Here is a 14,301-nt window from a genome sequence, read left to right on the forward strand (position 1 = left end):
GTGAGAGGAGGCAGAAGCACACTGGGGCAGAAGCAGATCAGTTGTTTTGGCACTAAGCACTTAAAACAATTAGGAGGGCCACTCTCCACTCCTCACTGACAGCAGAGCTGGATATGGGTTCAGTAGAGGTCTCTGCTCCCTATGCAACATGTTTTATAAAGGAGATTCATGTTGCATTTAAATCACATTTGAATACCAAAGAACATCACTGCCTCCAATTCCTTCACTATCTTTCTTGCAATATTTTGTGTCACAGGCTGAGAGAAAAAAAGATCCTTTTCCCCAGCTTCTGAATGAAGGGGATCAAAGTCTTCCTTCACATCACATGTGTATCTTTGCTGGTTTTTTTTTCAAATGAACTGTACTGCAAATATGTTCAAACAGAGGCTTTCAAACCTGTGCAGCCCCAAAAGGTGAGATGACTCAGCACATGCACGAGGGGAGCTGGACCCTTTAGGACAGATCAACTGCGACTGCCAAGGCAAAAGATGGAAAGGCCCAACCTCCAGAAAATTTAGCAAAATCTAGGAAGAAAATACCTCAACTACAAAAGTCTAGAAAGTTCCTTGTCCATCAAAATCCAACCTAGCCAAACAGCAGTTCCAGTTTGGTTTATTTAGAATAAAGAGTTAAGTATTCATGCCGTGGCAGACACACCATGCAACGTAGCCAGTGCCCAGAACCACATCAAGATGTGCTCCAGACCACAGTAGGATGTGGTCCCACAGCTAACACCCTGTTCAGTTGGAAAAACCAAGAGAAACAGCTCCCACACCTCAGGAAGGCACTGAACTCCCATTTCCTTTCAGCATCCTCTCCCACCTTTCAAGCTACAGCCCAGCATTTCCCCTCTCAAACCCTACCGGTGTGCTGACCAGACATCTGCAGAGCTCCCTGTCCCAGCAGAGCCATGTGGGTCCTGCCTGGGGCTGGTGGCCCCTGCCTGTGCAGGCACAGCTGACAGAGCAGCAGGCACAGCTCGGGCTCAGAATGCGTCCTGACATAGGGAAAAAGATGTTAATTAAACTCTGTGGAGAAGAATGATTATAAAAAGGAACTTTCTCATCATTCCTGGAGTTCATAGGAACATTGATAGACATATGCTGTGTTTTATGGAGAAAGCGAAGTCTACAAAGCTGAGGCAGAGGGAGAGCAGGAAGGATGTGATTACCTCTGCTGGGATCTGACCAGAACTAATCCAGCCCTCATGGGAAGGGCAAGGGGATATGCAGGGCTCAGTTCACACTGCAGCTCAACTTCTGCAAGAATAATTCAATACCTGAAGGCTACCACAGGCACAACAGTGCTCACTCACTATTTAACTGTGCTCTATAATTAATTATCTGATAGAGGGGTTTTCCTTCACTACAACAACCAACTGTACTGCAGAAATACAGAATTGCGATTTCAGGTCCTTCATGCATTTACCACCATATTCCTATAATTTCTCATTATTTACTTTTACCTAGTCTTCTTTCTAGTCCCCTTGCAATAAGCACTTCACTTATTTTTATTATTTGCTCGTCTCTCATTGGCATGGGAAGAAATAGCATGTGTGTTACAGATAAAGGCAAAGCCTTTAAAACAGTACAGTGAATGAAAAGGCTGTTTTCAGTCTGAGTTTTCCTTAATACAGCCATTTACTGAAGGCACTGAAAGCAAGGAGAGAACGATGTCACTGCTGGTAAAAATGGCCTGTGGAGGAACCTCACTGAAGCTTGGAGAGGAAATTACTCTTCATGCTATTTCAGGTTTACGTCTTTCCTAAGAACAGGCTGATCGTTATCCCAGATAATGAAGACTGTTAATGTAATTAAAAACTCTGTTCTGGTGTTTTACAAAGCAAACAAATAAGTTCTGGAATTAATAAGCTGCAAGGTTAAGTGACACAGGGCAAAACCAGGATTCTTTATTTGGATATAAGTGTTCCACAGCAAGTCATTAGCTGGTACTTAAAAGTGCAATTCCTAATTTAGGACACAGAGAAGGTTTTCCATTTGAGGTATGTGTAATCTCTAAAAGGTCAGATCAATTTTAAGATTATGACCAGATGTATATTATCAATACAAGAAATTGCATCCTTCTTTAACCACAAAAGAACAGGAGAGCAGGACCAAATTGCCTTGTTCTTCTTCCTGGATATTATAGATGAGTAGTATTTCCAAACTTCTCTGTAAATCTCTTCCAAATAAGTTAGGCATTTCAGTAATAGTTTTTTTAGCAAACACCTATTTTTCTAGCAGTTTATTTATCTGATTAAATAATATATTGATTTATACTGGGTTAACACACACTACAACCCAAAGCTTGCTGTAGGATCAGCCTAAACATGCACAGGTACTTTCCAGGCACAGAAGAGAGACCTAGGCATTAGTATAACCTGGATTTTATTCCTGAAAGTGCTGCTGGTTCAGACTGTGCAGCCTGATGAGGCAGTCACCCCACAGAAACAGTGACACTCTGCCTAATGAAGCAGCAGCTTCCCAATCCCCTCCTCCTTGCCACAGGTTCTCATTACTCGCCTTGCACTGGGATTTGCCTCTGTCAGAAAACCTGCAGAAAATTAATGGTGTCCCTCCAAAAGTAATGACTTTTCTACCAGAACTGCCACCACTGTGATGGAAGAGCTGGGAGTGCTAAGGGGAACAGTGGCAGCTGCAACCACAGACACAGCCATGCCACATTTTTTAAAATGCTGCCTAGCAGATGCTGTGCTTCATAGGAAGGTGGTTAAAGTCAGATACAAATAAATAAAATCAGATAACATCAGACACATAATGTTAAATAATGGCAAAATGTTTTAACTACATGGTGGCTGGTGGATTTCTTGTGCAAAGACATCCTAAGCTCACTTTTACAATTTGGAAATTATATAATTTTTTTTAACTAAAGATCTCCATTTCTTTGAAAACTCATTTGTCTGTGATGAGAATAACAACATAGCTCTGTTGCTGTCTACTTACTTTGCTAACCTGTGAACATGCTTCCTAAGGAAATGGTAACATTTTCATTTCATACTGAGGAAGAAAAATAACCTCAAATACACTCTCATGTCATTTGCCTAAATCTTGTTTGGACAGCTTGCACATCTCACAATTTTCCTGTTATCACTAGCTCCTCTGAATTAGAGAGAGAGCAGGGAGATAAATGTAATACTGCAATATACAGCTTGATACTGAAGATCACTCTGCTGTGACATGCCTTGCACTTCAGCACTACCACAATGATATGGTTATCTAAGGCTTGAGGAGCCTGTAATATAGTAACACCCTTTTCATTTCAGAGATAGTGTCAGGAGCTGAAAAACAACTCTGGTTCACCATGCTGCTCTGCTTATTTCCCCTCAGGTCTTTTCTCCCCTCTGCCACACCAGACTTGTGGAAGCAGCAACACCCTCGCCCTGCACAGGCAGAGCAACACGAACAGGAACCAAGTGTTGGAGTTAAGAGCTAGTGAGAAAAGCCCATAAGGTCACTTTTTCTGCAGCTTCAAAAATTAACATTCTAAAAGACAACTTGCAGGAATTCCTATTTTTAAGTTTCTCAAAGGAGCTTTCAGGTAATTTTAAGAAGTCCACTGCCTGTGAGACATTTGACACCCGGGAAGGAGAACAGTCTCTGGCTGCAGAAGTGCTTTTTCTTTCTTCCAAGCCTACATGAAAAGCATCATTGGCACAGCAAGGACAGAGAGAGATGCACAGCTCAGGGTTTTATTTAGTTTTGTTTTTTTTTCTTAACTGACCCAGCCTGATGCTGGCGCCTGGCTGCAGTTTCAGCTGCCCCTGAAGCCAGTCATGCTTTTGCTTGTGTGGCTGACTGCTGAATTGGCAAAAGCTACCTTCACAAAACCCCTTTTGCCAGAACACCTTTTTGTGTTTACATTAAAGAAGAAAAAAATCATAAAGCTTTTGCCAACAGTATTTTTCTCTATCGGAGCAAATGTTACAGAGTGATAAAATAAAACAACATTTTCTCAGTGTTTTAGCTCTTCAGTTCAGAGCAGAATTTGCTCCTCATGAAGGAACTCAGTGGTAGATGGGTAAGTGTAAGGAGAAGAGCAACCATGCCTGTTTCAGCTCCTCTGTAAGTCATGGGATGTGCAGAAGTATTAAAAAGAGGGGGGTGGGGAAGGCTGGGGAAGACATTTTTACAAGGATTGAAAGTATTTCTGGAAGAGCAGAAACAATACACATTTGGAAAAGCTCCTTAATTTAGATGACATTACTAATTTCTTTTTTTTTTAATTTGGTTGCTAAAAGTATCTTTACAGGGAACATTATAAAAAGACAAGACCTGGAAAGATTAAAACACACATGTAACTATTCCCTCATGCTTTGCACGGCTGTTAAATGCACAGGTCTTGCTGAAGTGAAAAGACAAATACAGGAAACACAAAGTGATGAGGAGTGCACACACCTCCTTACAAACCAACACTTGGTATTTCTCTTAGTTACAGAGAAGTTTTAGGATGCTGGTGACTAATAAAACTCCCTAATCCTTGGTCAGCTTTAGAAACCTTCCTCATAAGGCCAAGGTCAGGACAAGGCTACTTCCTTAATAACAGAGGGAAGATGGCATCTCTAATGATTGCTTCTGGCTGTTTTTCTCCTTGCCTGTAAGAAGGCCACAGAGAACATTTGCTTTAAAGTGATGCAGAGCTCTCTATTTACCAGCAAACAGACCCTCACTGCCCACCAGGAACCTGAAGGTGGACTTGCAAGATGGAAGTTTCAGGCTGAAGACCACATGTTAGTGCTTTCTTCACAGGGAAGTTCAGTTGAGGTGGTAGAATCCTGTTAGCATGCAATGGCTTAGTATCTTAGATAACCTACTATTTATTTTAATGTTACCCACCTGAGGGAGGCTCCCTTAATGAATCTATTTTTGTAATGTTATGTAGGTTGAAGTTTAGAGCTAAGTTTAGAGCAGTCATATAAAAATATTAAACCAGGAAATAGCTTAATTGAAGCACAGAGTAATCACAGCAAATTGCAGTGAAATTTCCATGGGATTACATTTCGCATTCCCCAAACAAGCAGAGGAATTCATCTCACAGTCTTCCCATTTTGCTGAGAATTCACTTTAAGGATATGCTAAGTAAGTAACATAAAATGATGCCATAAAAGCTGTCTCAAAAGTTACAGTCTAAGATGCTTTTGTGACCCTGTGAGAAGCCTGTGCTGGAGCTGGCTCCTGGCAGGACTGGTGGCCCTGCGGAGAGAGGCACCACCCTGGAGCAGGCAGGACCTGTGATGCTGCTGGGGACCCACGCTGGAGCAGTTTGTGAGACATTGCTGCCCATGGGAAGGACTCATGTTGGGGAAATTCCAGGAGGACTGGCTCCTGTGGGAGGGACCCCACCCTGGAACAGGGGAGCAGTGTGAGGAGCAAGGAGCACCTCACCCTGAGGAGGAAGGAGCAGCAGAGACAAGATGTGATGAGCTGACCACAACCCCATTCCTGTCCACTTGTGCCACAAGGAGGGGAGAAAGGTAGAGAAAATCACAAGGTAAGAAGGGAGGGGCAGAGGAAAGGGTTTTTTTAAGATTTGTTTTTATTTTCTCATTACCCTACTCTTGTTTGTTTGGTAATAAATTTAATTAATTTTTCCCAAGTCGAGTCTGTTTAGCCCATGATGGTATTTGGTGAATTATGTTTCCCTACCCTTATGTCAACTCATCAGCCTTTTGTTTTCTCTCTCCTGTCCAGCTGAAGAGGGGTTTGATACAACAGCTTTGGTGAGCACCTGGCATCCAGGCAGAGTCAAAAGAACCACACTTCCACAAATCACTGCAGAATTTAATCTCTTCCCACTAACAAAACCAGTTTTTTTCACAAGGAACATCTCTGGTCTGCACCTCCCTCAGCTGCCTTGAACACCTCCTCTGAAACTATATAAACAGCTGGCATATTCACAGTATATGCAGGTTATCTCTTTCATCCAGGCTGTACAGCCCACAGTCCAGTAAGAATAAAGAAAATTTCATATCACATTTTGCCACACGTAGGGATTTTCTCTACTTTTCAACAGGTCTCCAACATGAGAGAAAGGTGGCAACTTTTGAGATCACTCTGTTACTACTGCACAGTTCTGGATGTTTTTTAGTGAAAAAGTAAGTTGCCTTTTCAGTAACAATGTCACTGCAAATCTCTCAAGGCTAATTATTGGTAACAACCGCCATAAATATACTGGAACATGCACAGAGCCACAGCATGACCCTAACAAAGGCAAAACAAGTTACACCATTAAATTTAGAAAGACCTCAAATTGGTCCATATTGAGTAATACAAAGTAAGATTTCAGCCCATAAGGGGGAAAAAAAGAAAAAGAAAAAGAAAAAGAAAAAGAAAAAGAAAAAGAAAAAGAAAAAGAAAAAGGAAGAAGAAAAGAATGCATTTGAATGGGATATTGTGTATTAACTGTAAGAAGAGGAAATTCATAAACCAGGAGCCATGTGTCCACTTAAGATGATCTGTGAATATTATACTTACAAGATCTCTATGATCTACTACAGAACAGTTACCCTTTCAGAGGAAAGCATTTTGCAACTGGAAAAGCCCCTTATGTTCAGCTTTTTATAGTTTATAGAAATACAAAAAGAAAAACAAGATTAAAAATCTCATGGCTGTATAGTTTAATACTGCTAAAATTTACTTACCAATCCTTTGGTGTTTTAATTCCAAATTATTCCCCCAAACTTTTACATTTTCTACAGCACTAAGCCAAAGAGTTGTGCTGCTGTCCCCACTCTGCAAGCTTGGAGGAAAGGACATGAAAAGATACGGAATCTGCCTAAAAGGCTTGGCAATCTTTGTGTCACTGCAAGTGGAGTAGAGTGACCCATGTTTTGCTAAAAATTAATGGTGTGCCTTCTTAATGGACACTAGATAGAAATAGGGCACCTGTGCCTGTCGCTTCCATATTTTCATCTATAAAATCTCAAAAAGAGATCAAACATACAGTATTTTTTTTTTTAGGGCAGTTACAGTTAGTTTTGCACATCTGTGCTGGATGTACAGGTTGAAAGGGCAGTGTGTACACAGTGGCCATTTTTCCACATCCCCAGTTGGAGGGGCAGAGATGCTCTGAATGGCTGCCCAGGCAGTAGATGGATGGGAATTATTTCTAGGCACAATTCTAACACTGCTACCATAGCAAATCCACACTTATCAGTTTTCAGTGCCTAAAATGAATTCTGAGACTACTGATTTAAAATCAGATCATCTAATGTGCATGAATGCACCCCTGTGCATTCATGGATTGTCTTTCCACAGGTCAACAGATCACAAACTACTCTTGAACAGAACACCAGTTTTTCTCTTTGCATAAAACATTTTAAGACTCAAACTTTGAAAGACGAGCAAGAGCTGCAATTCCAAGCTCAGGCTGATAGGATGCTCAGCTCAAATGCAGGGTTACAATTAAGGAACAATCTCTCAGCCTTTATGGGAAGCTCCAGATCATGCCCAGCTCCAGAGGCCAGGCACAGCAGAGGGGTGGCCCATGGACCAAGTAAGTAGGTACTTCCCAGGCTGGGAGTCAAAGGTGACAACTCATACATGATGCGAGTTGTAACAGCAGGTGAACTCAAGGGCTGGTGTCAGTTTTTGTGACTCACGTCCCATCCTTGAACTTGATAGGAGACTTTTTGATCTCCCAGGAAAGTCTTTGTTAATTGACATGTAGAAGGAAAGACTATGGGGACGTTATAGTTTTCTGCTTGTTTTTTTAAAGCACAAAAATTGGCATGTTAAGAAAATAAAGGTCTTCAAGGAAAGATAAATCAAACCCCAGAATCTCATTTAGTCTCTCTACTTCCAGACAAGGCTGAATTCAGGAACAGAGAATAAGAGATAGAGAGCTTAGAAATGAAAATAAGAGTGTTTTCGTTACCTTTTCTGCAAGCCAGCCTAGATGCCTAATCTCTTGACTTCCAGCAATCCCTGTTTTACCCAGCTGGTCTCTGACCTCTGCAATCACCCTGGGGATGAGCTCATTGACACTGGAGTGGATGGCATTGAACCAGGCCTGGGCTGTAGCTGAATCCTTACTCCTGAGCACCACGGTGTGCTTGGCATCAGGTGAATGAACTTCAATAATTCTAGAAAAATGGGGGAAAAACATTATGTTCATTCATATACTAATAGGCAGTTAAATTTATTACCTCATTTAGTGAATGCAATGAGTTAAAAAGGATACTAATATAGAGACCTAGCACTAAAAACTTACCTTTAAAACACCTGAACAGAGTAGGGTCATCTTAACTGAATCCAGGTCTCTACTGGCATTATGATAACATCCTTGAGAAGGGGATTTGCCAGTGCTGATGCAACCCCACATACAGCATGTCGATAGGAGTTTTGAATATAAAGGCAAGAGGAACATTAACTGACATGGACACAGTTGGTTATATGGTGGCGCTTCTTCAGCACATGTCACTTCTTCCTCTTCATCAGTGAGACCAAAATTTTCACCTTCAGGCCAGTTTGTAATTATCTTCAAAATTCCAGGGCAATTCAGTTTTCCAATGTGGGTGCACTGTGTGATGAGAGCAATCCATTTGCTCTATTGGTGGCATGGTGGGTAGAGGGAACCTTTGCTTTGAACATCCACCCCAGCACAGGTATTTGGGGTGCCAAGAGGAGTTGTACTTCAGTGCAGAACCACAGACTGCATGGAAGATGACTCTGGAGAAGCCAGGGATAAGATGCTGCTTTCCTTAGCTGGTTATCATGGCACTACCAGAGTTTTTCAGTGTGCTTATTTTATACATGCAGAGATAAATGAAAATCATCATCATGCCAAACAGAGGAATTTTCCTAGGATTGTTCTGTGGTTTCAGTGATACCACTACACATTAACACAGACCTAGCACAACTGGCCTTCTCCAAGAGTTACCAGCATCCTCAATGCTTCATTTAGATCCTGCTAACAGTGGCAACAAGAAAGTGCTAACAACAATTATATGATTGCTGCTGACAGGCACCTTTTACAGATTTTCAAACTCCTGTAGAAGGAAATGAGTTTTGTTTCAAAGAAAACATTCCTACTGGACTATCCTGTGGGTGTCCACTGTGGTTTGAAAAGTACAACTGAACACAGTTTTCAGGAAAATGAATCCTGTTCATTGTGGTAATGGTTGTGGTAATGGGACCTGTGCCAACACCTTTGCTAACAACAACAACAAAAGTGCTTTGACAGGCATCTGCAGCTATTTTAGCTCTGTTCTTAGTGAAGTTATTAGTTATTAGTGGGGCTTTGTGTGCTCTTTATAGCTTTGTGGGCCATTTTACTTGAACATCTGGTAAATAACCCACAAAGTAATAGCCTGCTTTATCTTTATGTGGTAATTATAAAACAAAGCCCTGGTCATTGCCCATCACTCAACTCTGTATCACATTTGTGCTTTTTTATTATAAAAGTACAGTGACAGCCCCAAATGTTACCCTCCCAAATTCAATCTGGGATCTGAGCCTAAGCATGTACTTCTGTCCTGTGTATGGCTGCCCAGTCTCTGGGACACACAATGACTCCTTTCTGCAGCAGAAAATTAATTAGTTCAGAGGAATTTATTCAGGTTGAAGTTCGAAACAGAACTGTAATGCAAATATTTGTTGTGCAATTACAAAATCCAGCAATTTGGAGCTTAACTAACAATTAAGAGGTTTTAATTATTTGGTTAAACCAGAGCAAAATCCAGAACAGAGGGTGACTTGATCTGCACAGCTCTCTGGGACTCAGAGAGGAAGGATCCTTGGTTTCATGTTTGTCCATTTTGAGAAGGGGAGGTTTCCACGTAGACACTGTTCTAAATATAGAAAAGGTCATGATTTTCCAAACTCAGCAGCTGAACTGTTCAGGGTCTTAAATCACTGGATAGCTTAAGAAGTGGCTTGATTTTTCAGGAAGCACTGAGCCAACACAGTAATGCATGTTTCCTCAGTAAAGCTGCTGCAGTTCAGCACTATCTGAAAATTAATGTTCTTATTTAGCCACTCCAGGATGCACCAACCAAATTTTCAGTTTCAAGTACCAAAGCAAAATTCCTTGATACATGATGGCAGTCTTGTGAACTATAAAATTATATTTATAGATATGCACGTTCCAAATCACACTCCCATTTTTTTCTGAACTGCTAGAAACAGCCATGTCCTTCATGGTTAGGATTTAGCCATTTGTGTCCACAGATCATTACAATCATGCACAGCTACCATACTCCAGACTGTCCTTCCATCACAAACACAGCTCTCCCGCTGCTGAGTCCCACTGTGACTCTGAACTGGAGTTGGAGTGTGTTCTTGTAGGCAGCCACCACCAAAAACAAGCTAGACAGGCTTAGATTTTCAAAATACATTGTGGTAATCAGTGAAATGTTGCTTATTACTTACAGAAGTTTTTGGCAGGAAATCTTACAGCCTTTCACAAATGAGGTCAGTGACAGCATCCTCCTTTCACCACCAAAAAAAACATGGAAAAGTGAAGAACCCAGACAAGGCCGGGAACCGGCCAGGACCAGCAATCAGGATTTTCAGTCCTCTGTCCCCCATTTTATTACTTCTTTTAAAAACAAAAATTTTTAAGACAAAAGCAGTACTGTGCTACATTTGAAAAATGTTAACACACCATACAGATTGTGTGAAACAATGCTTTTTACAAAGCCTGTGGTTTCTACATGGGGACTTCCACCTACAAACTCACTGCACATCATGCAGTAAACAAGGTGCTGAACACAGACTCTAAAGGCTCAGAAGAAAGTACGGCTTTTTCAGTTGCAAAGGAGCAGCAGAAAACTTGTGTGATTTCTTTATAAGTTAGAGTTGCACAAGGGTTTGACTTAAATATAAATTATTGAGAACTGAAAGAGCTTCCAAATGGGAACTTGTTCACCTCCAGTTTGTAAATTCTTCCTTCAAACAAGTGGATTAACATACAAACAGGTATTTTAGTACTTGGGCCTTCATCAAAGTGTATTTTCCTTGATGGTGACTATTTAAGTATTTCTACAAGAGTTGTATCTCCTAAAATAATGAACATTTAGACAGTTTCAACAGTTCTGTTTTAGGGGTTCTAAACCATGCATATTCTTTCTAATATCTACATACTCAAATGTGATATCAAAGTCTAAATTCTAATATACATATGCGTACACACATACTGAGCTGTGCTTGCAAAAATACTCATCCCTCAGTGACTTGTAATAGAGCTAGTTTGGGAATGATTGTCAGTCACCAAAGCGTGATGATGATGCACTAACAATTACAGAAAGTTTTCCTTGTTCCACGAGCTGAGTAACAAGATGACTGGACAATACAACTTACACTTCTCAAAACTTAGTTCAAAACAGGATGCTGCTTTCACCGCGCTGAAAATTATTCTTTTTATCCACAGCACTTGTCCACTCCCAGAAATACATCTGCAAGCATCATTCTTTAGCAAGCTGCTACATAGGCCAACTTTCATCTGCACATCTTAAAGTCTAAATCTTCAACTCTCTGAATTCTGCTACTTGGCTATTGCTGTAAGATCTCGACCAGAAAACCTTAGGAAACCAAGCTTGCAGATCTCCACCAAAAGCCCAGGACTCCTGTCTCCACAGTCAACTGGGATGGAATTACTAAAATAAACTTTAAATCTTCCCAGAAACCCATGGGCTCTGACTGCAATCAGACACTGGAAGTGCTGCATCCCTATAAACTCTTTCCTTTTCTGCCTTTCAGCCCACGCTGCTTTGATTCACCAGTCCAACTGGATGATGCTTTCTGTATAGCAGCTGACTGATGGCATTTCTATACTTTCTGAAAAGAAGAAAATACCAGTGACCTTAGTAAACTCCAAGACTAAGGCACTTAAATGTTTACAGCAGTCTAGCTATTATAGTTTTGATTTGTTCCTTGGCTAAACTGACCACCTCTTACTGACTTCTGTTTATCTGCAGTTCAGTGATAAAGTTCCCTTAATTCCCTACTGAATTGAAATATTTAGGGCAATGCCACAGCTGTGTTTATTCTCACACTCCACCACAGTTATGTAAATACTGCATATGGAGCTGTTTCTGATAAAGCCCATACCAACCCAAAGGAATTATATGTTGGCTCTAGATGACTGCCAAGATGTGCAGCATCTCTCCAGCTTGGCAATGCATATGAATGATATCACATTTTCTCAGAGATCATTTGGCAAGCCTTATAATAAAAGGGTAATTTTCTCTCTCCTTCTCAAAGATCCTCAGTGAGCTGAGGAGTGTTTTCAGCATCCCCTTCTCCACCCGCAGAATACGGGGGTGACACAAAATCCAGTGCTTCCAAATGCTGTAACCTGGCACATAAGAGGAAAACTCCCTTCCTCTCTTCATCAGTTTTTCTACTTCACAGACGATCAGAAGTTGAAAGCAAATGTTTGGTAGACCATACTCATTCAGCATTTGATAAAGCTTCTTTCTGTAGGCGTATTCATTATCTAAGAAATACCTTTTATCAAAACTCTTGAAAGTACTTCTGCCACCAGCATTGGCTCAGGACCAAATCAGGCACTGAGTTACACTTCATGACTCTTCCTGGGTCAGATTATGTATCCAGTGACTGATTAAAGTGTGGAGTAAATCCCTTGAAGTTAATGATAAGCTGGAGCCAGAGTTATTCAAGTCCATCACACAACTTTGATTTTGCACTGGCACAGAGAGGAACAAAACAGTCTGTCACTGACTTTGCAAACTTAAAGATGAATCAAAGGCCAAACTGTTCACTCTATCTCCTCCATCACTGTCTGCACATAAAACCACAGTAAGTAATTTTGGTTTTTTCTGAGTGTACAAACATAGGAGCCTTTCCAGGAAAAGGGGGGATTTAGAAGAACACAACCTGATTTATATTTTAAAAGTTGTAGGTTTTGTTATAAAATAAATTTTAAAAAATGTTAAGGTTCTTTTGAATTCTACATGCAGCACCGGGAGATTAACCAGGAACAGAATACATTAAGCAATGGAAACTTTTGGCTTAGTCTGCAAGGAAAATATTCCAGAGAGAGACTGTTAGGCTTGCAATGAATTCCCCAGCATACTCTCTGAAGAAGCACCTTCATTTGATGATCCTAAATGGAGGTGAAAGCAATTTTCCCAAGCAAGCACTACTTGGTAATCAAATGGAATTTTTCTATGTGAAAGGCTTTCGGTCCCCTTGCTGTCAGAAGATACTTGCTGTATTAACAGTTACTTGGTGACTTTCAGCTTACAGTGCTAAAAACGATGCAGATACTTTCCTGGGAGCTGGACTAGACTGATGTCCAACCAGAGACTGTATATATCACTAATGGGCTGTCACAGATGATTTCATTTCTATTTCCCACCAGCTGGGCTTTAATACAAGGGATATCAGAGGAGTTGTACCACATGCAAGTAAAGAAAGGATTTGTTTCTGCAAAGGACTTGCTCACACCACTGCATGCAGATGCTGACCAATCTGCAGAGACATCACACACTGCCTTCTCCACCCAGAGCAACCACAAAAGTAATTGAATAGTTTTTAAATGTATATGGATATTAAGGAGCAGGACTCTTACACCACAGGGCTCAAAAGACCTCTTATATTTTACTTTCTTGTTTTTTTCTTTTATATTCTGGTTGTAATTGTACTGAATATTGGTAATCCAGGAATATAGAGCTCAGCCTTCTTCACAGCAGATTCAGCATGAAACAACAGCAAAAGCGCTGTTTCAAGGAGAAGTTGAGGTGAATTATTTGGGGAAAAAAACCACAAACAGCATTTTTTTCATAGAGATGTCAGGTATTTGATTTAACTTTAGAAGATGCTGAAATTTTAAGAACAGAAGATGTGATTGGTATATTCAATACACTGACCAGAGCTCCCTGAAGCAGCTGTTTTCCCTGAAGCAGACCCACAGCCAAACCCAAAGTAGCAGCAGCAAAGCAAACCTTTGGCAGCTGGAACTGCGTGTGAGCTTGGCAAAGAACACATAACTGCAGCTGGTAATAGTGGGAAATGACCCCTTCAAATTGAGAAGAGAGTGGAGGATCTCATGCTGCTGCATAAGTAAGAGATCATGGGTTTGGAGATGAATTAGCTGTCTTCTGAGAAGGAATGCCACTCTTGCTGTTAGGAAGTGCTGTAGTACGACCCAGGGCAAAGCAAAGGATGTGATCCACAAGCGTGGGTGAAAACTGATATGGAAACAGGAAAAATTAGTAGGGCTGCTGACAGATCAGCTCTGTCTTGTGGATGAGTTGTCACAGAAGAAAGTCTTGCTGGAAGAGAAAAATGGCAGGTCCACCTTTTTTAGCAGGGTACG

General features: G+C 40.9%; 1 protein-coding gene across 2 annotated transcripts in view; it reads right to left on the reverse strand.

The window, feature by feature from the left end:
- SNTB1 (syntrophin beta 1) overlaps nt 1-14,301 on the reverse strand; it is a 114,168-nt gene that overhangs the window by 34,091 nt on the left and 65,776 nt on the right. For both annotated transcript variants that reach the window (XM_053971985.1, XM_053971976.1), the window contains exon 3: nt 7,894-8,101. In XM_053971985.1, the coding sequence (XP_053827960.1) occupies nt 7,894-8,101 (208 nt within the window). The remainder of the gene's footprint in view (nt 1-7,893; nt 8,102-14,301) is intronic.

This window comes from Vidua macroura, chromosome 1, assembly GCF_024509145.1.
Source record: "Vidua macroura isolate BioBank_ID:100142 chromosome 1, ASM2450914v1, whole genome shotgun sequence".
In the NCBI taxonomy this organism is placed as follows: Eukaryota; Metazoa; Chordata; class Aves; order Passeriformes; family Viduidae; genus Vidua; species Vidua macroura.